We start from the raw sequence: 21,614 nt of genomic DNA on the forward strand, positions 1-21,614 counted from the left end.
AGCCATTGTATAAGCGAACTCCCTCCGCATCATGAAGGACATGAGACCCAGATTATTTTTATTGAGGCCTTGAGGGAAATGAGCGTAATTATAAATTAGGAATTGAAAAAAGAAGTCTGAACTTTTGCACATAATCCTCTTTTAACTTTTCTTTAATACACATAACAGAGACACAGAGAAGATGCCCCCCACTAGGCCACTACGTATTGTTCTTAAATTTCTAAAATAACTACAAATGTACTCTAGCGGTATGCTTCCTTGCGTACTGTACTGAACACTTTCAAATGCTTAATTGTTTTTTAGCACATCTACCAATAGTCCCTGTGAAAATTCACACGAATTCTGGTTGGAGCTTGAAGCAATTCCACAAATTCTCTGGGTATCGTGCTGTTGCAGGAATTGCTAAGTTTTTCTAGTGCCTTTCTAGAACATCTGTGCGTTATTAAAAACATAAAAAATCTTCTAGTCATTTCAATTTTCATTTACCTTAATTCTTGGTGCTTAATAAGACTTCGAATTCTAATTTCAAATCTGAAGTAGGAATGCTCATTATGATTACACGTTTTGCAAAAGCAACTTGCTCATTTAGTGGTTTCGATTAGATGCGCAAAAGCTGTTTCCTTGTTTCTCTTGTATTTTATAATTAAAAGGAAAAGTAAACTTCAGTACTTACAGTTTTGGTAGATTTTGAAGTCAATCCTTGTACTTTTATTCTTTTTAATCGACTCCCTATATTTTGTTCCGTCATATCCGTTGATTCTTGCAACTTGAGAAAATGAAGAAGGGCCCTTAACGCTGTTAATTACAAGAAATGTGGGTAACAGAAGTTGACACATTCATTGACTAAACAGCAAATAGAATAAGTGGTGACATGTGGATGCTGACTGGACAAATATGTTGGATCATGTAAGACAACTGAGGACTCCCTCAGTTATGCATCATTCAACGCTGAGAATAAAACACTGCGTCAACTGATTGTAAAGGCTCCGCAATCTGCATCTCTATCCATTACGACTCTCACCTCGATGATCGGTGCCTCCTCTTCCTCTTTTATCTCTATTCACACAGGTACATGTTCTTATCTCCTCTCAACCATGAATCCAGTGTGCAATTTCATCTCTCTCCCCCTCTCCGTCCCACCACATGAAGAGGAATGAATAATGTTCAAAATTTCATATGCAATATGTTATCGTGCTTACATTTAATCAAACGACATGATGAGAAAAATAATATAAAAGGAAAAAGACGATGCTTTACAAACCACTCCTATAGCTATTTGATATATGCACTCATGTACTTTGTGCTCTCTGTTGCATGTTTAAGAAACAGAGACAAGTAAAGACTTTGTGCTCTCTTTGTGTAATGTAGGCACATCCCTGGTGGCATGTCGGATTTGAATATTCTGTGGTTGAAAAACTCTCTCTGCCATTAGAGCCTTTTAAGTTGTGCGAGAAATGAACTTGAAATATTGTCGTGTGAAAATATAGTAGGCTACAAGTAACAAACAACAATGGCGTGTGGGAGGAAGCAACAAGGAAGAAATTGCTAAAACACGAACAAGGAAACAGAACTATTTCCTCTGACATCGTTAGCAGTTGTGCCTACCTCTGTCAATGAATCGTGCCGTGGAACAGGGCAATAATGTTCGTCTCCCGCACTACCCATTTTCGCGTTGTTTCTTCCTCTCTGTTTTTTTTTTTTTTTTTTTTGGGTTCTCGTCATCCACCTGCGCGTTTATAATTCTCTCCACTCAAATCGTTATCTCCATCTCAGCAAATCAAACGTCGTTTGGTCCAGCTCATCATGCTACCAGGCTTTCATTAACAACCCAGGGCTAACGTCTCTAACGATTAAAAGTGCGAGGTGGGGGATCAAACAAAATAAATTTTAGGGACTTAAATCAAAATTTGTTGAAACTATAAGGACCTGGGACACCATTTCCCTAATTAAAATATAGATATTAGAGCCTTCCTTCTATGGACCAGTCATGTTTCTGTTTTACGGGCTCAAATATTCTGCCCATTCATGTTTTATTATTTCGATGCCTTATGCAAAGAGCCCTTACAATAAAGCATAGACTTTCGCCTCGAGAGAAAGTTTTTGTGCTTTAACTAAATAATTGTCTTCACCTAATCCAATACAGTTATCCAACAAAAAATGATGACAACTTTGGTGGGAGAGGATGAATGAGAAGACAAAATCATCAACTCCCTAAGGGTGCTGAACTTGCTTCTTGACACGTACATACTTTTCAGAATCATCGCTCTTCCTGATGCCCTATTATTTCTCTTTGACCTTTTAATGCTCTTCCACTACTTGAATACCCCCCCCCCACCTGCCGGCCCGTCATCATCTTCATTTGGACAACCACCCCTCCCAAAAAGAAAAAAAAAAATTCTCTTCCCTCTTCATTAAGTTAAGTTTCTAATGGGTGTTCCAAGTTCCCTCTTAGTTTCATTACTTGCTGTTCTGGGTTTCTCACTCGTCCATGGGGGTCCTCTGGTTCCTGCGCTGATGATATTCGGAGACTCTGTGGTTGACGTGGGAAATAACAACCGCCTCTTATCATTGGTGAAGGCAAACTTTCCTCCTTATGGAAGAGACTTCGTCACTCACAGACCAACTGGAAGGTTCTGCAATGGGAAACTTGTCATAGATTTCACTGGTAAGCATGTGGTAGCATTTATAAACACAGTATGGTTCCCCCTCGTTGAAAAGCTTATGATTTATTCTTTCTTCCTTTTTTCAGCTCAATACCTCGGGTTTACTTCATACCAACCTGCTTATCTTAGCCAAGAGGCTAGAGGGACGAATCTTTTGATAGGAGCCAACTTTGCCTCTGGTGCTTCTGGTTACTACGAAGGGACCGCAGATTTATATGTAAAATATGATTTCATTAAGGCACATATATTTCCTGTCCAAATAAACATTGTCAACCTCCTCTCCTTTTTGTGGTTTTGTAGGGGGCGATCTCGTTGACTCGGCAGTTGAATTACTATAAGGAGTATCAGAGAAAAGTTGTGGATATGGTTGGAAATGCCCGGGCCAATGAGATTTTCTCAGGTGCGATCCACCTTATTAGTGCTGGAAGCAGTGATTTTATTCAGAACTACTACGTTAATACCCCTCTGAATAGAGTCTATTCGCCCGATCAATTCTCAGACATTCTCATGACATCCTACACTAATTTAATCCAGGTTTGTTTATTTTTTAGGGGAAAAAGCATTCATCACCACCTTCAATTGCTTAATATGCGGGCGGTTAATCTATCTTATTACACTTCAGTTGACATATAATTATATTTGAGAAGGTGTCAAGTGACTGATTCTAAATGTCTAACACAACTTTTGTATACCTTCTTTCCTTCCTCTTATGATTGTGTCATAATTAGTATGGCCCTTGCATGGCCAGGCCCGGCCCTTTTATTTTCTTAAATTATTGTATTGTTTGTGTCTTGTGAGAAGATATAGAGAAAATATATCAGAAGTCAAAAATTGCATTAAACATTCAGCATCCATTCCAGGCCATTTCCTACAAGAACAAGGAAAAAGTATGATCGAATTGAATTTGACAGTGTCTACTAACTGTTCCATGTTACAACTGCACAAGACAACTAATTTGTATATCATGACTGGACGACAATAATCAAGATTTTTTATACTACAACTGCACATGATAAAAAATTTTGGGTATAGGACAAGAATCACTGTTTCACAGGTTCATCAGTATAACAAAGCCTTTAAATATGAGCATGCAACAGCATCTCTATGGACTGGGAGCAAGGAGGATAGGAGTAACAACGTTGCCGCCAATTGGGTGTTTGCCTGCAGCCATTACTCTATTTGGCTCCGGAAGCAACCAGTGTGTTGCCAGACTGAACCGCGACGCCATTTCATTTAACAATAAACTTAGGAGCACATCTGAGAGTTTGAAGAGCAAACTCCCCCATCTAAAACTTGTGGTATTTGATATCTATCAGCCTCTGCTGGATTTGATTACCAGGCCCAGTGACAATGGTATGTTCCTGAAAATCAACTTCTAAAACTTATATACATACTCATGAACAGGTGAAGTATTAAATTCCATAAACATGAGCAGCATGCATACACAGCATGTTAATCAGTCTAGAGGAATGCATTAGCACTCACAAGTCACAAAATCAAAATTACCAATTTCCAGAGCTTGCGTTTCAGTGAGCAGCATGCTAAAGATTTGCTTTGTCAACAAGATTCTACTACCTCTCCCTCCTATGCTAACAAAATAAGTCACCATTTGCACTTCCGTGGTGACAGGTTTTTTTGAAGCAAGAAAGGCCTGCTGTGGTACAGGAATAATAGAAACCTCCTATCTCTGCAATGCCTTGTCTGTTGGAACTTGCGCCAATGCTACAGAGTACGTGTTTTGGGATGGATTTCATCCATCTGAAGCGACAAATAACGCCTTGGCAGATAATCTATTAGCACAGGGAATATCCCTGATCACCTAGGCATTCCGGATACAACTGCTCTCGTATGTGTTGGATGTTATGAGAATGAAATAAAAGTCCTATAATTCAGAAGTCCTTCGGCGTATTGTTCGCTTGCGTGAAGAATGCTAAACCAAAGCTTCTACACCTCGGCAGATTACTCCAGTCTTTTGACAGGAAGGTTAACGTAAATGCGTTCATATTTATGATAACTTTTGCCGAATAACTATTTTGTCTACACTAAATTGAATATACTTTTCACTACAAAATATACAACAAAAAATACTGCAACAACAAGTCTTATCTCAATAGATGGGATTAATTATATGGATTGCATGATGCCATTGTACTTTATCACAACAAAAAATTATCAACATAAAATATAAAACATATAGCAAGTTGCGCTATTCATAGATCATGAAAAGAGCAGCTCATTTCTCCAAGTTCTGGGAATGCACAAAAGACGTGTCTGGTGACAAAGATAAAGCAACTCGTGCAACTTTTTTTCTTTCTTCCTTTATGGACGGTCAGTTAAAGGTGTTCACAATTCGCAATCAGAGGATTCTTTCACCTGAATTGACGACTGGAGTTCAGGTTGGGATGAATAATAAAATCATGCTGGAAAAGATGTAGGCTAGTGGACTTCTGAATGCGGAAGTGGGTGGGCTGAAGCAATTTGGGTTTTTTTTTTGTGGGGGGGGGGGGTGGTTAAAGCTACCAGGATTTGCTTTGAGGGTAAAAAATTAAGAGGTCGATAGTTGTGATGCCAGTAATAATTTACCGAAACTCAGAAGGATGGGAAGAGATTTCCAGTTCTTTGTTGCCAAGGGTACTCTTCATGAGGATGTGAAGTGATTTTCATATCTTCATTCAGGTTTATGGGAGTAGAAGGCCTAAGAAAAAATGCTAACATGCGAACTGTTAAGGGGGAAATAAAGGAACAAGTAAACAGCATATAAACAAATTTATGGATTGGCAAATCCGTTCGACTCCAGCAGGCTGATTTTTTTAAAAACTCACACGGCAGACCAAGAGACACCAGGTAGATTTCGAATTTACCTGATTCGACCCCACCCAACCATGTGGATTGTTTCGGTTCTGGTGGGCTGAACTGACCCAATGAACATTCAACATGCAAGCAATGGAATATCATGCTAATTAAGGACTAAGAAAAATAAAGATCGGAATCCTCCATCTTTCATTAGAGAAGGAGAGGAATGGGGGAGAAATGAACTAGATATAGTTTGATCTCTTGACCTTTTGGTATGAATGAATCTACCTTTTATTCAAATAAATAAATAAATAAAGATCAGAATGGATCACATCTTTATCATAACATAATCATAACTAGATATATTTCTCTGTCCAAGGAAAGCACTGTTCAAAATTTGCGAACAATGACTTGATATAAATTTAATTTTATATGCATTGATATTTTTGTCCAAGAAATTAATATGTAGCTGATGAGCCATGTAGACAGGATATGTTCCCAACCCTGGATATTGCTTGACTTAATGAATTAATTTTGGTAATATGATTTAATAAAATTCAGAGATAAAGGCTTTATTTGCATGCCTAATATTTGTCTGACTTGATCTATAAACCATAAATTGGACAGCTGAATAGCAGTGTAGATAAAGCTGGATTATAGAGCATAATTCACCAAATAAAAACAACAGAAATTGGGATGAATCAATTATAAAACATATTGATCACCTGAAGCAAATTAAGAGAGTTCAAATCCGGCATTTGAACTGATTGCATATAGAAGCTTTGTTCTCAACGTGCTTGAACGTTTGTAGGTTGGTAGCTGTAATGATTTAATAAATAAAAAACATTTCAACAATCTAACAGCTGACAAGAGATGCCTTAAATAGCAAATGCTTTGATCTCGAATAAAATGACTCCAATGACCATAAGCATATAGCTAAGTATGGACTCCTCCAATAACCATAAGCATATACCTTGAGAGTATTATAGCAGGTTGAAGCTGAAGGAAGCCGCTCTACATCTTGTCCTCCCAATGTCGCCCAAAGAGGAACGTCGCTAGCAACCTGTGTAAAATAAAATAAAATTTTCTTTTTTTAATTTTTTTTCATTAGAAGTTATTTTAACTCCATTAGTGGATCACATATCTCAAATAGAAGGCAGGGATTGGGAGGAGGATGAGATAAGTTCAATTTGAAGTGGGCCATCATGTCAGTGTAGCTGTGTAAGTCAAAAAACCAGCTCAATATTTAAGTTCTCGTGATCAATACCTTAGTAGCATACAATGTATTAATTTCATCTAATAGCATACAACGTGTTAATATAACTGTCACAATATCGTAGAAACAAACCACTAATCAGACCACACAAAAAAGTGTTGCCAAAACATAAGTATGTAGCCTGGTCAAGTTAAAAGATAATGCAACCATGAAACTGTGATGATGAATGCATCTAACAGAGATTTCTGTTGCTGATAAATGGCATGGGGAGAACACAACTCTTTCAGTTTATAGTAACTGAAGCGCTAAGCATCAGATGAATTCCAACTAGGACTCTTAGCAATGTCCTTAAAAATTTTGTGATAGATGCACAAAATTCTATCAAGATGAACAGAAAATTAGAAGTTTCAGGATCCTGTGTTTCCCACCTTCTTAACTCAGCACTTCACCTTCTATGATAAAGCGCAAGAAAACATAAACCATGTCCCATTACAGCAACAAGAAAATGAGGCATATCAAACATCATCAGGAGCATACCTTGTGAATAGTAAAAGTTGGTTGCAAATATTTGAACCCAAGTAATGGAGCGCGAGAACAACTAGTGACAAACTTAAGAAGCATGCAACGTTCTTGGGGTTCAAAGTCTTTAATCACCTACAGTCCACATGCCACAAAATGAAAATGATTATGATGACTTCAAAATGGGCATCTAAATAATGATTGCGGACCTATTTGTTTACGATTAAAAAATAAGTGATTTTTAAGTAATTTAGAGATTTAAAAAAACAAAGATTTATTTTCTAGAGATTTTATAAAAAGCAAATATTATTTTATGTTTGATTAGAATAACAAAAAATGTTATTAGTTATCTTTGAATTTTATGATATCTTCCATATTTGTTTCATAAAAATGATTTATTATTATATTATTATTAAAATTTTATGCTATTTTCACATATCCTGCCTCTTTAAAATACTCTTTCTCATCTACCGCGTTAAATTATTTTAAAAAGCTACCGAAACTTAAAATAATCAAAAATGCTTTTTTCCGGATTTTGATCATTTTCAAAAGCATAAACAAACAGAATAAACACTCAAAATATATTTTTTCAAAAAAAAAAAGTGATTTTTTCATGAAATCCCCATATATAATTCATGAGGTTGAAAGTAAAAGTCAAAACACATTGTTATTCAGGAAAAAAATGAATATGATTCAGAAATTAGCAAAGAGTGTGTGTGTGTGTGTGTGTGTGTATAGAGAGAGAGAGAGAGAGAGAGACGAGAGAATAGGGGATGGAAGGAAATGTCCTGCCAGAGATATGGGAAGAAAGGCATAGGTTACCTTCTTTAACTGGAAGACTACAACATTGGTGCTTGTTAACTATTACGCTAATCCTCAGTGTAAGTCAAAGTTAACAAACTTTGAGCTTATCAAAAAATGTTAGTTATAATCTTGAAATTGTAAAAAAATTTGTAACTTCCCAATTTTACTCTTCATTGTAATTAATGACTGTAATGAATTATTGTTTAGGAATTCAAATGACATAAACAATAAATAAAGGATATAATTGAAAAAAAAAATTAATTTCTCCAATTCCGTCTTATATTTAAGGCCAAAAAAAGTTTTCAGACTTCGTCTTATATTAAAAACCGGAAGAAGTATACAGTGCGTGTTTTAGATAGAAATCCATAAAACCAAACTGTAACATTCTACAGAGAGAACCACCATTTGCCTAGTAATGTCAGTAATGATATGACCATCAACCTCGATACACATTAAAATTCAAAAGTAATTCAGTTAAACTCAATTAACATTTGGTTTGACATGAACGTTTGAACCCAGCCTATGTAGCTTTCTTCCGACAGCAAAAACCAGTAACATGGTTCTGTAAAATGTGAATATTAAGCCTATACACATTCAAGTTCCCAAAGAAATGCAGGCTTCGACGTACTGAAGGCAACCTCAGTCTCACACCAACTAATGCAGCACAGAAAATAAGAAATCCAAATCTGCCTACTTTACTAGATTAGATTGTGACATATTTAAGTTCCTTGATATGAACAATAAAAGGTACATGCAGCTTGATAGAGATTGAAGAAGAATATTTGGTTTATGGATTGAAGGAAAACATGCATCCATGAAAACTAAAATAAGGAAATCAATTTATTAAGATTTCAAATTCAATACCTCCCAAAATATCTTGATTGTTCGGCTTCCTTCATTATAACCACCTGTGTATCGCGTGTTCTTTTTTAAATCATCAATATCAATATCATACTTTCCACCTGAAAGCAGCTGCAACATGGTATAATTCAGAATCTCGTTGTGAAAAGGAACTTATCAAAAATACATTTTAGACGATTATGAACTCTTCAATTTCTAAGGCATGCATAGAATACTCCTTTACCACTAGTTCCAACCACAGATAATTTCAATTATAGGAACCTGGTGCAATAACAGCAAAACTATCAAATCATTTTCTTCTGTGTTAGTTTCTAAGTTATCCCTCCAATCTTGCAATAATTGACATTTTGCAGGAAAGAAACAAAGGCATAGTGGACTAGAAAGAAAGGAGATGAAGGGCTTCCAAGTAATACCGTTCAACAATTTACCTAAGTAACAACCATTATGGTATGATGGGCAAATGGTATGAAATGCATAATCCCACATTGAATAACATAAGCTGCTTTATAAGGTATTAGGTGGATTAATTCCCTATTTCAATAGCTAGCTTTGAAGGAGGGTCTCCCGCCCAACCTGGAACCTTTACAAAAGTTTTTTATAAGTGTGAATGCCCGGTGAAATGACACAAAGAATAGCCGCCAGGATGTTGGCACTCTACGAGCAACTAATTGATGGAGAACAAAGTAGAATGGGATGCTTAATCCCACATTAAAGTACCATGAGCTATTATACGGAAAACTTAAGGAGGGTGAGTCGTGACGCACCCACATCAATAGTTAGCTTACAGGGGATGGCTCCCTACTCCACTTGGGCGCTCATCATGGTACAAGTAGCTGATGTGAAAAAACTCAAAAATCTTAGAACCTTCAATTAATTAAGCAGGCTTTTTATTCAAAGAACAAGCTTTCCCTTGCCAAAAGAATAATTTGGACTAGGAAGGAAAAAAAAGTGAAATAACGCAGTTTAGCGATAATGGGACTGAACACCAAACAAGGAAGTTTCAATGCTACAGTCACCCTTCAACAAAATTATTTTTACTATGCAAGCGTTTTGAACAGCGGACATTCCAGGTCCAGAAGGCTCTATGGGCTCAAAAGACCTAAAAGATTCACAACATGGTAATTTTTTCCATCTCATCTAGTCTTGGATGGAAGAGATGCAGATGATTTGACATATAACTAAGAATTATAACGGACTCGATTTTTGTAATCAGATAGTTTACGTGGAGAATTTCATCATGAATTGATGCGATTTGGCAACCAATTAATAGTTGACCATTTTAGATCTTAGAACTAGTTCCAAGTTCTGCCAACTAGATATATTTCCAACTAGATATATTTGACACCTCAGTGATTAATGCATAACACATCAGTTAAATAGCCTAAGTAGCATCTTCGATATTTATTTTAGTATATCCATAAAAATGAGGAAAATATTATGTAAATGTTATCATTTAAAAAGAAGCAAAACAAGAATATAATCAAGCTTTCTGCCTTCACCCTTTCTTTCATTTATTTAAAATATCACATAATCTGCAATTCTGCACTAACTTGAACTACCTTGTCTACAACATAGGTCAAAATTCATTCACAATATGGTCAACTTATCAGCACAAGTCTCTTATCAGCACAAATGGAGGACCTGATAATCTACACTTGAATGAACTTGTAATCAAATTCCCTACATGGGTATGGCATTTCCGTCATATGGCATTTGTATTTTCAGAATTTCAGTGTAAAATACAACCATCGAAAGAAAATACAACCATATTAAATGAAATACCTGATTAAATTCGTTTGCATTGAATAACCTCAACCAGGATGGAGATATAAGATCAGTCAATCCTCTATAGAATGCATTTGAGAAGGGCAATATCTGTAATTCAACATTACAGGTTCACCAACGATGCAACAGCTGATTTAGTATTGAAGTGAATGACTTCGATAAGACTCTAATAGCTGATGATAAAACCTGTTGATTAAGTTTGTAGTCTGCCATTGCATGTATGTATTGCATTTTGTTCTCATTTGTCACCAAGATATCTTTGCCACCAGACCTTAGCTCAACAACATGCCATTTACCAAATGACTCTTCAGTAACAGTAAAATCAAGAGAGAGCTCCTTGACATCACCATCATAATGCTGCATGAAACAATATGTAAAGCTTCCTATACAATATAAAATGCAAGATTATGCATACATGTAACAGAGGAATAAAAGAAAGCAACTTTGACAGCAACATTTTTCACAACGATGCAAACAGATAGATCCCTTAAAAAAAAAAAAACCAAAATACTTGCTATTAGGCTCAAGAATTTTGAAACTTGTCTTCAAAAATCCTTTTGCAATTTTTTTTTCAAGTTACAAGGTCCTTTTTCAAAAACTACCTATCACGACATTTTGATAACCACAATATTTACAGCTTAAACAATTTTGCATAGCAAGTCTTAAGTGTAAATGCCCTAGTACACAATGCCATTTATACACCACATCAGCTTTCTGAGTCAACTACTCAACTACATACAAGTTATAATTAGACATATTTTAAAAGGACTGAAGCTCAACCATACTCGTACAGAAGAACAAACTTGAGGTTGAAATCCAGCATTGGAACTGCGTCAAAGCTTAACACTTAAAAATCCAGGCAACTAAAAAATAGAGGCACCAAGTGTCATCATTAGCTTTACAAACTAATTTGGCCAGGGAGATAGAGCAAACAGAATGGATATGTCTCTTGAGGTTTACCTTGACATACATAAGATTCCTATATAGCTCTGGATCAAGTGTTGATAACTCATCAAGAAAGCTATATCTCCCCAATAACTTTTGTACAAAAACATGTGAGAAGGAGTAATCAAGTAATATTCCTTCATAAAGAGCTTTACCAACAACTCTTCCAAGAAACTCAATCATCTGAAGACCATTATCCAAAAATCTTGCCGAAGAATTTGGCATTAGAAGCCTCTCAGAGGTTGAGGTTTGGGAAAATAACCCATATCTTAAAACAAAGGAAAATGGTTAGTTTCAAGGGTAGCTCCAGAAAGAGCAGAAAACCACGCAACAAAAATAAGAAACAGCAGTGAAATGAAGAGCTGAACCTCCCATAAGGTTGAGCTCTCCACTGATGGATTCCCCCAAGCTCTCACAAGGTAGAGCTCTCCCTAGAAAAAGCCCAATAATAAAATACAAAATAAAGTCCAGTAACTTACTCTGGGGCAAAGGCTGCTTTTGATATGTCAGTTAAAAATTCTTTAGATAACCCACCATAATCCAGGCCAGCTTCAGGAAGGCCACATTCACTCACAAAAGAAACATGGATGGACGACTTCAACCTTGTCCCAAGGGAATTTAGTTGCCGAAATCCATCTTCAACAATGTGACCCCGACGTACTACTATCTCTATTGCTCGTGAACCAGGTTCAGAAATTTCCCCAGCCATTTTTCGGGAGGCTTTATCCATCCTAATGAACTCTCGAAACATCTCAACTCTATCAAAGTGATAAATCAACTAATTAACCACTATCCATCATAGACCATAAGGTATGCAAATACAATTTCATTTTTGCCATATCCAATGCAAAATAAATCACTCAACTCTAAAAAAGAAATTCAAATTTAATCCCATAGATTATTACTTTCAAAACAATGTTTCTCCTCTTTAATGTTTATCACAAATTTCTATGTTAATCCAAAGGTTCCTAGCTAATGACATAATAAATGAATCTAACCTTTCATGCTACTCACAAAAATATATTCATTGCTTGTGAAAACACAATACAACAGAGGACAAAACTAAGATTTTCATTCTTTGTTATCTGTTTGTTAGTGTCCTCTCCTATGTCATTCAAAAGTGCGCATAGAATATGGCAATGAAAAGGTAAAACATGTTAGATTGACTATTGCATGGTTACCTCTCTTCAAAAGGGAAAACATGAGGAGTTGTGGTGATAACAGAACCCATACATGGGACTGCCAATGAATCATCATATCTTAGATTGGCTGATGAAACTTCATGAGTTCTGGCAGCCACTGCAATAGGAGGCCGGCTTTTTCTGGCAGGTGAAAGCCACAAATCAGGAGGACAAAATTGATGCCGGCAATTCCTTTCATACATTAAATGTAAGCATCTGATAGCACAATCCATGAGTGGTCTATTCTGCTCACTAACACCATGGGACAAGCCATTGTACACCAAAGTATTAAGCATTGATGCAATTCTTCGTTGCTTCTCTAATTTAAATGGAACCTAGAGATATGGAAAAAGGGCAAACAACAGCTATAGTTCTTGAGGTCTGAATCAAAACATTCATTAAAAGAGAGGAGAGGAAGGTTGGGGCAAACCAAAAGGAAACCAAGCAGCTTACCTGTTTCTCATAGAACTCTATATCATCAAGAACTAAAAGAAGGTGAGAATAAGTGGCACAGAATATATGAAGTAGAGCGAATGTCTCTTTAGAAATGCCTTGAGGACCACGCCTCATAGGCTCAATGTCCCACACATCAGATGAATCCTCATTCATTTGGCTGGGCTCAGGATGACTACTGATGGGCTCTGCATTATTCATTGCAGCTTGGGACTTGCCAGTTAATTTATTAAGAACACTGACCCACTTATTAGACCCATCCTTACTGACATGTTTTAGCCTTCTCTCAGATGCATTATGTTTGCTGTAGCCACTTATGTGGCATTCAGAAGTATGGTTGTCTCCATGGAAAATGGAATCCTCCAATACACGCCAAACCTTGACAAGAAATCCAGGAGTAAAGGATAGCATGTTGAGAACTGGCAAGGAGCCACGAATTGGATTCAAGACTGAATATATTTTTACCATGTTAGAATAAAAAAGAGCAATATCACTTAAATCCAGCTTGCCCAAGCATTTCAGATCATTTGGAAGAAGAGTTTCAGCTCTGTCAGCAGCATCTCTGTTTGCTGCAGCCAAAAGATTTTGAAGATGCCACTGCTGACAAACAGGCCTAAATTGATCTGTGTAGGGAATCAGTAAGGAGTCGTATGTAGCTTCATTTTCATACAGAATTGTATCCATGGGCTCTGTCAAAGCTTCAACATCATTCTGAATAGCTTTCTTCCCCTTTTTGATCCATCCAACATTATAAAGATGAGCCAATAGGGTTTCAGCAAGATAGTTAACAACATGAACATATAATGCATGGTCTAAACCTTGATGGAAGCATTGATGATCCACAGATTCATTTTCATTCCCCATTGCTAGGCAGATAACGTTAGTGAGAGCCCAACCAACTGCTGGAATTGCCTTGGAAGATGCGAGAGTCTCTAAATGAACTAAATGTGATATCTCCATTGAAATATTCTCTCTCAAAATCTGTCATCACCTGTCACAGTTTGATCAGTTCTGATATGTTTGAACCTTAGAATCATATTATAATGTTTTAGTACTTTGATGGCTCAAAGACTAATGGTGAAAATTCACCTCTGAATTATTATCCATACTACCTTAGAAAATCCCTCATCTAGCATCCAATAGATTCCTTTTCCCCAACAACAAGAAGCCTTATTCCACTAAATGAGGTTGGCTACATAGATTGCATTACACCATTGTTCTTTATCAACCTTGTTGTTTTCATTGCATTGAAAACAGAAGAAAAATGCCATTCCACTCTACATAGGACCTGCTATTTCCACCAGCTTTTAACTTCTAAGTAACTAGTCAGTTTAAAAAAAGAAGAAACTAAATGAATTATAGATTTTTAGTTATACTTTTTCAATGTTTAAAGTTAAGAAATAAGAACAATTCATTGGGCCCACATATATTCAGATAATATTCTTTAGTTAACTTTGCATATATGTTGCAGGTGCCCCACAGATGCAGGACACTTATATAGATGCGCCTAAGATTATCCAAGACATCACATTCAGAGAAGCAAAGATATTCATGTTATGATATATTCTGGAATTCAACTAGCACGTGCCTAGTTAAATGTGCAAAGAAACGTCAATTATGAACGCAGAGTCATCAACTTAGTAAAGCAATGCTTGGCATTATTGCATGATTCATTCACCTCAAAGGAAAAAGAGAGAGATGTAAATTAATAAGAGATTTGATAAGTAAAATAAATACAATCAAGGAATCATTTGGCCGTTCAATTAAAAAGAAACATTAGTAAGTAGACATTGTTCTAGATTAATGATGCTTACCAATATACCACAAAAGCATGGGAACAAAATAGTTTTGTGCTTTAAAGCAGGTCGAAGAACAGGTGGCAGACGTTTCACAAGCCAAGGAATTGTCAGCATATATAAGCAATACTGCCTAGCAGCATGGTTCACATCCAACAAAGCACAGCCTCTTACATCAGAGCTTCTCAAATAGAATGGCCGCAAAGCCAAAGTTATTGTACTTGCAGTAATTAAAAACTTATCATCTGTCTGGCTATTATTCTTTTCCTGTGAAGAATAGTTGTCCAATGAACTGATATATCTACTAATACACACATAGCTGCCACTGGCATTACTCCCCATGTACTCAATCAAACCTTTCACCGCTATATCAGCATCTTGACGATTGTCATCAGTAAGCCCTTTCCATCCTTTCCAATCAGTTAACATAACAAGAACGCGCATTGCAAGGGATGTGACCAAGGTAATATCTTGATCCCTTGGAATGCCTTTACTAAACTCTGAAAGAATGACAAAGCCAAGAGATATCAGCCCTCGAGCTTGGTGACTCCAAATTCTCCTTTCTTCAGGCATACCAGTTACTAGAGAGCAGAAGTTCCTCTTTGAATCTAGACAAAGGGAAAAAGATATATCTATCAATATTCTTACATAGCTCAGGGCGGTATGGATGTCTCATTTGAAAATGTAACGTCTCCACTATTCCATTACTAAAAATAGTGCCTCATAGGTAGTGGATGGACATTTAAAAATATAAAACACTATTACATCATTATTCTTCAAATAAAAATTAAAGAACAAAGATAAACACCATATGCAAAGTCATGATGTATGAAGCAGATGGACGAACTGCAGACATGCAGAACTAAGTTAAAAGCACAGGCTCAGACAAAATTAGAGGGAAAAAGAACTGGTCTACATCCAAAGTCAAAAGAGTTTAATCGCATTAAAGGGGGTGGACAGACTTTCAGATTAATAAAATCTACATATCCACTGAACAACCAATGCATTACAGAGGACCTCAGAAACTAAGAACAGAGAGCGCCTTCAAAATAAATAACTTTCATATTCAAACGGTATCTTGAAAAATGCAATCACATTGGAGTGTATTAAATTACTGGAACTTGAATTTGGAATCCAACAAAGGACATCAAAATGAGGGACAAACCAGAAGAGTTCAGGCTCTCCAATAGGATTGTAAAGCAAATCCTCATAGAGTCTATTCTCTTGCTGTGAATCTTCTGATGCTCAACTGAGAATCGGCTTATAAAGAAGAGAAATGGTCGTAACAAATTGTTTGCAATCCACATGGCTGTCATAACACCAGTGTAATGATTCACCAATGTCTCCCACTCCTGCTGAAGTTGCTGAGCAACCATCCTTGTAACCTTGTAGCCCCTCCATACTCTCTAATAACATCAGGGAAACAGTTTATTTCTCAGCTTCAGTACAAACATGTGCATGAATATTAAGAAGGCAGGCAACAAAATTTGAAATCACGGAAACCAAATATGCAACTATTTCTGGATTTCATATAATTTAAGCTAAGAAGTTGGCTCCATTATATGATTGATACAGTGCAGACTGTCAGCATTGATGTCAATTGCAAAACCTCCTGATAAAACTGCTCAATAGTATATATTTCACCTGAAATCCCTTCTTTTCTCCAAACAACCGATAAAATCAGAAACATGACAACAGTGAAGATGCACCCTATCACATGCAAACTTCCTATATGTCAACTCTGTCCAGTTAAGTAATTCCCAATTGCATTTACAAGGCTTGTATATGTAATGAATACACCTTAAAATAACAAGGAATCCTTTATATAAATTGAATGTTTAATAGACAGACAAAAGCATACAGAACCATTTGTCCAACGAGAACATGGCGTCATCTCAAAGGGGATAAATCATAAAGGATTTAAAAATAAATAAATAAACTGAGCTCCACTAAACTTTGCCCAAGGATGCACCTGGATGAAGAGAGCAGCAGCAGTAGCTCGTTTTGCATAATTGCGAAGCTCTCTTTCCCGGGATACCTTCTCAAGAAGCGCATCCCTTGTTATCTCCTTCGCACTTGCTCCTCTCAAGGATACCTGAACATCCCATCAGCACCAAAAAAAGAGGAGCAAGGATCACAATTCACAAGTCATGACAGTAATGAGAAGTGAACTTAAATAATTGCGATTGAAAAGAAAAGAGAACCAAAAAGAGAAAAGGAAAGGAAAAAACAAAACAGCCGCAAGCAAGAACAGTGATTCATCATCAGTAAAACATAGTGTTGGGAAATCATATTTCTAGGTTAAATTGATCAGGGACGAAACCACATCCACGACGAGATACTTCTGACGGTTGAATTATGCAAACAAGAAGAGGTGAGAACCCCAACCTGGTGTTTCCGAGATCTATCCATTGGAAATCAGGGAATTAACTGAGCAGAGCAATGGTTAAACTCGATCCCATTTGCTTCTATTCCACGAAATGACTGCTTCCGGGGCGTCAACCCCTACCATCACTATGTTCCTGTCCCCCCCTTTATTCACTGCAGACATCCGCTCATTTTATTTTTCTCCCACGAAACTGTAAAAGTAAATTAACGGCAACATGTGAAAAAGTACTAGTAGTAATTCTGGCCCAAAAAGGAAAAAACGAAAAAGTAGCAGTAATAATTAATGATTGTTATTAATGATAAATAATATTTCCTCCCCTCAAATTATAACATAATTTTGAAAGTACTAATTTTGTTATTTTAAAATATAAAATAATTTAAAAATAAATTTTATCAATAATTTTTTTAATATTATGTAAAAAGATAATTAAAATAATATTATAGTATAATAATGATTAAATGTATAAAAATATTTATAAAAATTTATAGTTTTGTTTTTCAAAAAATAAGTTTGCAAAGTTTTATTATTGAGCTTTGGTAATTATAATATTATCCTCAACTATATTATAATTTAATGCAAAGGAAATACTAGCAATATTCCATTGTGATTATTGCCGTATACACAGGTTGAAAAAAATATTACATAATGTAAACCTAGATTATAGTAATTAAATCCAATGATATCGTATCAAATCAAACTCAAAATATCTTACTTGTTTTGTATTGTATACTTTCCCACTCCCTTTCCTTGTTAACTTATAATAATATGGGTAAAAAAGTAAATAAGTTTTTAAATTATAAATTTATGAGTGTTTAAAATCTTAAATTTATTTTTAATACAATATTTTTTAAATTTTAAAAAACAATGTAATTTGACCTTTGTTGTTAATAAAAATTAATTTTAACTTTTAATTGATCAAAAAATAATAGAAAAGATAAAAAAATTACAATAGATGATTCAAAAATTATGGAAAATAACTAACAAGATTTTATTGAAATTTTTATGTTCTTTTTTTTTTATTTTCTAATCCACTAATGATTAAAATTAACTTTTGTTAATAATAGGAGTTAGATTATATCGTTTTTAAAAGTTTAAAAAAAACATTTTACCAAAAATGAATATAAAATTCTAGATGCTTTTGAACATATAATTTAAGTGAAAATTTATTCTTTTACCCCAATAATATTAGTAGGAAATAAAATAAAAATTCATAATTAATAATAATTAGTATTTTATCAAAATCATATATAAAAAGACTTTTTAAAATAAAACGAGGACTTTAACTGAACTTGGATTGTAGGGAAAGTGGGAGAAAAAAAGAATAAAAAAAGAAATATCATAAAAAAACTTTTAAAATTGGAAAAAACTTCTACAGATAATATAAAATTATAAATATATTGGATTAATTATAATCAATTTAATTATTAATTTTTGAACTAGTATTTTATTTCATTTACTAACTCGTCAAATTTTGGTATTGATGATAAAAGTAAGAAGAAAAAGAATATCAACAAGACGAACCTAAGGCCACATTAGCCCATGCCCTGACTTACTGTAATCCCTGGCTATAACTTTTTAAAATAATAATGGTTGATGTAAAAAACTATCATTTAAAATTAACAATATTTAAGTTAAAGGAATGAAAAGATACCCGATAAAATTAAGGAACGAAACTGAAATACTGTATAAAATTAAGGGATCAAAATTAAGTTAAAAGTATTTTGAGCAACTTTTGGAAATAATCTAATGTGATAAATGAGAAAAAATATTTTACAAATATAGGATATGCAAATATATTATAAAATTTTAAAATAAGGGAAAGCAGAACTCTGGGTTCTTATATTTTGCTCAATTTTTATCATAGATTCTTGCACTTTTTCAATATTTTAGGTCATTATACTTTTATTTTTAGTATTTTAAGTCTCTATAACTTGCTCATGGAGAGATCTAGAACACTAAAAAAATAAAAGCTTAAGGACTTAAAACACTTAAAAAAGTACAGGGACTCATAACAAAACTTGTACAAAGTGCAGGGGTCTAAGTTATGTTTTTTCAATAATTAAATAATAAATTATTCTTATAAAATAAAATATGAGAAGATATTATAAAATTTAAAAATTTCTAACTGATAATTACTTTTTTTTCATCATAACCAAATATAAAATAATTTCTATTTTTTATAAAATCTTTTCAAAATAATTTTCTCTTAAGATAATATAATTTTTAGTCTCTTATATTTGCATGAGTTATCAATCTAGTCTTTTAAATTTAATTTTTTATTATTTTAATTCTTAATATTTTACATGCTTATCTAAGAAATCCTTAATATTGTGTGAGAAATTAACACTGTTAAATTTCATTGACACGACTAACTGGATGATGATGTGGCAGCCATATAGCTTAATATTGTGTAAAGCAAGAATGCTGACTTGGATAAGGCAATTAAAAAAAAAAAGGCAACATACTCAATATTTTAAAAATTACAAAACCAAACATTGTGTCACCAATATCCATTATCTACTAGGACAGGAAGAAAAAGAAAGAGCAAGAGTGTTTGTACAAAAATTTATCACTGCTGACTCTAATGAAGCTCTCATATTAATATACATTGAGTTCTTTTTAAATCATCTTCTTACTCCAACTATCAATAGAATCAAAGAGCTTGTTATGAAAAACGGGACAATCATATTTAATTACATTTTTAAGAAAATAAATAATTACATATATTGATTGGCTCATCAAGCTTATATCAACTATTTAAATGTTTGTATTTTTAATACCCCATCATTTGATTGTAAATTTTTTTTACACGATGACACAATAAATTGTAATTTATCACAGTTTATTCATGACCTTCCTTTAAAAAAAAAAAAGAAAGAAAAATTTTCTACACTATCTCGCTTCACCAGTAAGTCAATAACCCTTAAGGATGTTCAAAATCGATACAAACTGAAAGGACCGGCCCAAACCGAAAGAAACTGATCAAAAACAAACAATAATCAAGTCTGCTTTAGTTTTTATGATATGAGAATTGATTGATTTAGTTCAAGTTCGGTTTTCAGTACTAAAAACCGAACCAAACCGAGTCAAACTTGATTAAAAAATACTATTTATTTATTTATAAAATACATGATCATTTATCTATAAGAAGCATTTTATTTTAAATTTTTTATAATAATAGATAAATATTTTTAAAAGACTTGAATGGAAATGCATAATATTAAATAATTATAATAATCATGCTATGACCATCATTTAATTATTTATAACTTGAAAGTTTCAATATTCATTTTATCTATAAGAAGCATTTTGTTTTAAATTTTGTATAATAAGTTTTTCATTATTTATTAAAATATAGATACAAAGATAAACATTTACAAAGGACTTGAATGGAAATGCATAATCTTAAATAATTTTAATGTTGAAAACTCATATCAATTTTTATGATTAATTATTGTTATCACATTAAAATTTTATTATATTTTTATATATCTGCTTATGAAAAAAAAGGAGCTAAAAAGAATTAAATTTAATTTTAATACATAGCACCATTATGAAGATGGACAAAAAGAAAAAAAATTAAATAAATATATTGAAACTTGATATAGACTTTAACCAAATTAAAAATTAAACTGAATTAAATTGAACTCTATAAAAATTAATCAAGTCTTAATTATGAATAAATTAAATAATTCGGTTTAGTTTTTGTCTAAAGTAAAATCAAATGGAGCTTATGAACACTCTCAGTAACCCTCCATCATTAGTGTTCCATGTCATCGTCTCATGCCTTGGGTTGCTGCTGTACGTCACTGTCAATCCCAAACAATGTAAAGTCGTGCCGACGTGCGCAAGTTTCCTTCACGGGTCCTTCGCCATAGCATCGTGCGAAATCATTCTTGCACTTCGGAACGCTTTTAATTGTCCTAATTGAAAATTATAAAGTACAATATACAATTTAGAAAATAGGAAATGACGAAATTCAATACACATCGACAATTAAGAAATGAAAATTCACTTACATGTGTTAATTTATTCAAATATATATTCCACATTAACAACTTAATTTACATGTCAACTTATTTTAAAGGCTAATTCGTTTTAAAAAAATTTGAGGACTAACTTGATAATTGATGCAAATATTAAGGACTGAAATGATAAAAAGTAAAAAAGGAATAAATTGATAATCCATGCAAATATAAAGGACTAACA

General features: G+C 34.1%; 2 protein-coding genes across 6 annotated transcripts; one reads left to right on the forward strand and one right to left on the reverse strand.

The window, feature by feature from the left end:
• Positions 1-1,329: 1,329 nt before the first annotated feature.
• LOC129312713 (GDSL esterase/lipase At5g03810-like) lies at positions 1,330-4,561 on the forward strand. Its single transcript, XM_054955393.1, has 5 exons — positions 1,330-2,665; positions 2,750-2,880; positions 2,964-3,197; positions 3,761-4,016; positions 4,293-4,561. Exons 1-5 carry the CDS (start codon positions 2,428-2,430, stop codon positions 4,484-4,486), a joined length of 1,053 nt encoding a protein of 350 aa, XP_054811368.1. The 5' UTR covers positions 1,330-2,427; the 3' UTR covers positions 4,487-4,561.
• Positions 3,479-17,545, reverse strand: LOC129312670 (E3 ubiquitin-protein ligase UPL7). Of its 5 annotated transcripts, none has more exons than XM_054955345.1 (15): positions 17,405-17,545; positions 16,989-17,111; positions 16,182-16,422; positions 15,035-15,624; positions 13,221-14,201; positions 12,768-13,102; positions 12,066-12,344; positions 11,602-11,854; positions 10,828-10,998; positions 10,639-10,731; positions 8,860-8,967; positions 7,210-7,326; positions 6,430-6,519; positions 6,182-6,275; positions 3,479-4,024 (listed from the first exon to the last, which is right to left on the reverse strand). In XM_054955345.1, the coding sequence occupies exons 1-14, from the start codon at positions 17,426-17,428 to the stop codon at positions 6,192-6,194; spliced, it is 3,489 nt and encodes a 1,162-aa protein (XP_054811320.1). In that variant the 5' UTR covers positions 17,429-17,545; the 3' UTR covers positions 3,479-4,024; positions 6,182-6,191. The 5 variants fall into 5 exon arrangements, 3 of the variants coding, with proteins under 3 accessions (XP_054811320.1, XP_054811325.1, XP_054811337.1); XM_054955350.1 differs by having other exon boundaries at positions 3,479-4,035; XR_008593674.1 differs by lacking the exons at positions 3,479-4,024; positions 6,182-6,275; positions 6,430-6,519 and having other exon boundaries at positions 8,860-8,957.
• Between the last annotated feature and the right edge of the window lie 4,069 nt (positions 17,546-21,614).

Source organism: Prosopis cineraria, unplaced genomic scaffold (genome assembly GCF_029017545.1).
Source record: "Prosopis cineraria cultivar Desert tree isolate PC_DT_omini unplaced genomic scaffold, ASM2901754v1 PC1, whole genome shotgun sequence".
Taxonomy (NCBI): Eukaryota; Viridiplantae; Streptophyta; class Magnoliopsida; order Fabales; family Fabaceae; genus Prosopis; species Prosopis cineraria.

Excerpts from the sequence above, each read along its gene's own strand:
- LOC129312713 (XM_054955393.1), top strand. The coding sequence starts at position 2,428 with ATGGGTGTTCCAAGTTCCCTCTTAGTTTCATTACTTGCTGTTCTGGGT. Across the intron at positions 2,666-2,749 it reads ACTTGTCATAGATTTCACTG|CTCAATACCTCGGGTTTACT; the intron begins GTAAGCATGTGG and ends TCCTTTTTTCAG. Across the intron at positions 4,017-4,292 it reads TACCAGGCCCAGTGACAATG|GTTTTTTTGAAGCAAGAAAG; the intron begins GTATGTTCCTGA and ends CCGTGGTGACAG.
- LOC129312670 (XM_054955345.1), bottom strand. The coding sequence starts at position 17,428 with ATGGATAGATCTCGGAAACACCAG. Across the intron at positions 12,345-12,767 it reads GTTTTCCCTTTTGAAGAGAG|AGTTGAGATGTTTCGAGAGT; the intron begins GTAACCATGCAA and ends TCACTTTGATAG. Across the intron at positions 7,327-8,859 it reads CAATCAAGATATTTTGGGAG|GTGATTAAAGACTTTGAACC; the intron begins GTATTGAATTTG and ends TGTGGACTGTAG.